The sequence below is a fragment of the Cynoglossus semilaevis genome, chromosome 18 (assembly GCF_000523025.1).
Source record: "Cynoglossus semilaevis isolate Cse_v1.0 chromosome 18, Cse_v1.0, whole genome shotgun sequence".
Classification (NCBI taxonomy): Eukaryota; Metazoa; Chordata; class Actinopteri; order Pleuronectiformes; family Cynoglossidae; genus Cynoglossus; species Cynoglossus semilaevis.
In genome coordinates, this window is record NC_024324.1 from 954479 (window position 1) to 957111 (window position 2633).

A 2633-nucleotide genomic window follows, 5' to 3' on the forward strand; every position below is an offset into this window, starting at 1 on the left:
ACTTGGTGGCGTATCTCCTCATGACGTTGTCGTCCATCAGCGCCGCTGCTCTGAACAGACTGAAGCAGCCAGGGCTACACAGCACACAGCCAATCACGTGCTCCGCCGTCTTCTGCAGCCAATGGCTGATGGCGTACTCAAACTTCTGGAACCACACCGCAGGACCTGCAGGGGGCACAAGGAGGGATTGGTCGTGTACCACCGGAGCGTGAACTGGACATTCAACTCAACCGTTACTGGGTGGAAATATCTACACACTGCACATAAATGTTATGTTACTGCCCCGTGTGTCCTGGTGATGTGTGCCCCCCCCCCCCTCCCCCCCGAAAACACGTCTTCANNNGTCCCGTCCCGTGCCCTGACCTGATCCAGTGGGGTGAATCCTGCCACAGGCCGCCCCGACCCGCGGGTACATCCTCAAACGGTCGATGAGCAGCATCAGAGCCGAGGGCTGGAAGTCGGTGTCTCCGTCCAGAGCCAGCAGGTACGTGTTGTGCTTCTCTTTCTGCGGAGAAAAGATTGAAGCAAATCAGAACGGATCCCCGAGGACGTCCCCTCGGTCTGAGCGGCCCTGGTTTCTCACCTGCAGCTCCAGCTTCAGCCCCGTCTCTTCACCCCCCTTCTGCCAGCGGGGGTAATACTTGGCCACGAGGTTCCAGCCCAGAAGAAAATACAGATACATGACCTGGAAAAGGAAGCAGAATTCTCCAGAAACCTGAGACGTTTCCGGCCGCCAGTGTGAGCCCGGGTGCGTTGGCGTACCTGAGACCACCGCTTCTTGTGTCTGATGAGGTCTTTGTCCTTGAAGTGGATGATGATGTTGTTTCCGTGCGGCATCACGATGATGATGCGCCCTCCGTACGGCGTTTTGATCAGCTTCTGCTCCGGCATGTAGTCCTTCTTCCTGAAGAACCTCCCCTCCACGTTGGTGAAGATGCTGTGGTTGGAGGAGGGACGGGTCAGTAGCGCCACCCGCAGGTCGTTCTGTGTCAGATGTTCTGAGCGGTTCTTACCCGTAGACTTCCTTTATGATTTCCACCAGGTTCTTTGCGTATTTGTTGAGGTGGCGCTCGCCGGTGCTTTCAATGTCAACGAAGGCGTCGTCGAAGAAGATGTGAGCTTCGAAGATGAAGTCCGTGGCCTTCTGGTCCCTCTTTGGTCGGTACCTGTCCAATCTGCAGCAAGCAGAGGAGCAGAGAATTGTGGGAACTTACTACCTGCTAAGCCTCCGATGCAGCGTGCTGCGACTCAGACTGGACCTCACCTGAACAATGAAATCACCAGGTTCATCATCTCGCTGTAGGTCTCGTGCCACATGGTGGCGCACAGATACACCGTCACCGTTTCGTAATCCCTGAAACTTTACAACCAAAGACATTCCAGGTTTGAGGAAAACCGCAGGAAGGATCGGAGACGGACGGACGGACGCGTTCGCGCACTCACCTCTTGACCTTGGTTTTGGACTGGATGTCGTAGCGACTGTTGAGCAGCAGCGACTGCTCGATGAAGGCGCCGTCGTACAGCCTCCTGACGAACAGCTCCTGGGTTCTCTGGATGCGGAACACGTTGAGGAACCAGAGGTGGAGCGTGGCCAACACCAGGCCCAGCCACCAGGACACCGCAGAACCTGAGGGTGGTCCAAGAGAACATCACAGTCAGACCGCCGCACGGGTCACGGAACGTAATGAAGGGTGGGTTTGGTCTTTTACCTGTCAGAATGCCAATGTCCCAGATTTTGGACATGTCCAGGAAGCACAGGGTGTGTGTGACGTCCAAAACCAGCTCTGGATAAATCCCGCCCGTCAGGTTCACGTCCCTTTGGTCCACCTCGAAGGTGCAGTAGGTGGAGAAGTTGGTCGCAGTCCCGTTCAGACCGATCTTGTATTCTTGGTAGTACACGATGACGGGGACGATGTAGAACACCATGACCCCCAGGGAGGCCAGGTACAGAGGAATGATGTAGCAGCGCCGCAGGGCGTGCATCTTACAAGCCGCCACGGCGAACCAGTGGCAGAGCGCCGTGGAGACCAGCTGAACGCCGATGGTGATGACGATGTACCTGGTCTCACGACTGGGGATGGACATGACCACCTCCCAGTCCATCTTCCCCAGAGGGACGTAGGCGCCGACCACGGCGGCGGTCACGGCGATCCTGATGATGCTGGAGAGCATGTGCAGGACGTTCTCGCACCGGGACATGTCTTTGCACAGGTTCTTCAGGCGGACGTTGCTGCTGCTCTCACTGATCACCTTGAAGTAGGTCTCCCACCAGTTGAAGGACACCAGGAAGGAGCCCCCGATGGCCAGGCCCACCCAGATGATCATCTGGACGTCGCCGGGGTCCTTCATGATGTACAGGAAGCCAAACAGGACGTAGCCCAGCAGGATGAGGGCCAGGGCGGTGAGGGAGGGCACCAGGAAACGGTTGTTCTGTTTGGCGGAGCACTGAGAGATCACCTGCAGGAACGTGGACATGAGCGCCACGCTGTTCAGTATGGTCACGTTGGTCACGATGTCCAGGTGAGGCATCGCCACCACGGTGAGGACGGCCGTGCCGCCGGACACCACTATCTCGAAGAAGAGGACCTGGAACACAGACAGACGGGGTTGGAGTGGGGGGGGGTTAAGGAGGG

General features: G+C 57.4%; 1 protein-coding gene across 1 annotated transcript in view; it reads right to left on the reverse strand.

The window, feature by feature from the left end:
• Nucleotides 1-2633, reverse strand: part of LOC103393822 (chitin synthase chs-2-like) — a 12682-nt gene that overhangs the window by 4977 nt on the left and 5072 nt on the right. The window contains exons 4-11 of the mRNA XM_025064994.1: nucleotides 1710-2586; nucleotides 1444-1627; nucleotides 1265-1360; nucleotides 1014-1175; nucleotides 763-937; nucleotides 584-685; nucleotides 364-505; nucleotides 1-165 (exon numbers count right to left, since the gene is read on the reverse strand). The exon at nucleotides 1-165 is cut by the window's left edge and continues 12 nt beyond it. Of these exons, the coding sequence (XP_024920762.1) occupies nucleotides 1-165; nucleotides 364-505; nucleotides 584-685; nucleotides 763-937; nucleotides 1014-1175; nucleotides 1265-1360; nucleotides 1444-1627; nucleotides 1710-2586 (1903 nt within the window). The remainder of the gene's footprint in view (nucleotides 166-363; nucleotides 506-583; nucleotides 686-762; nucleotides 938-1013; nucleotides 1176-1264; nucleotides 1361-1443; nucleotides 1628-1709; nucleotides 2587-2633) is intronic.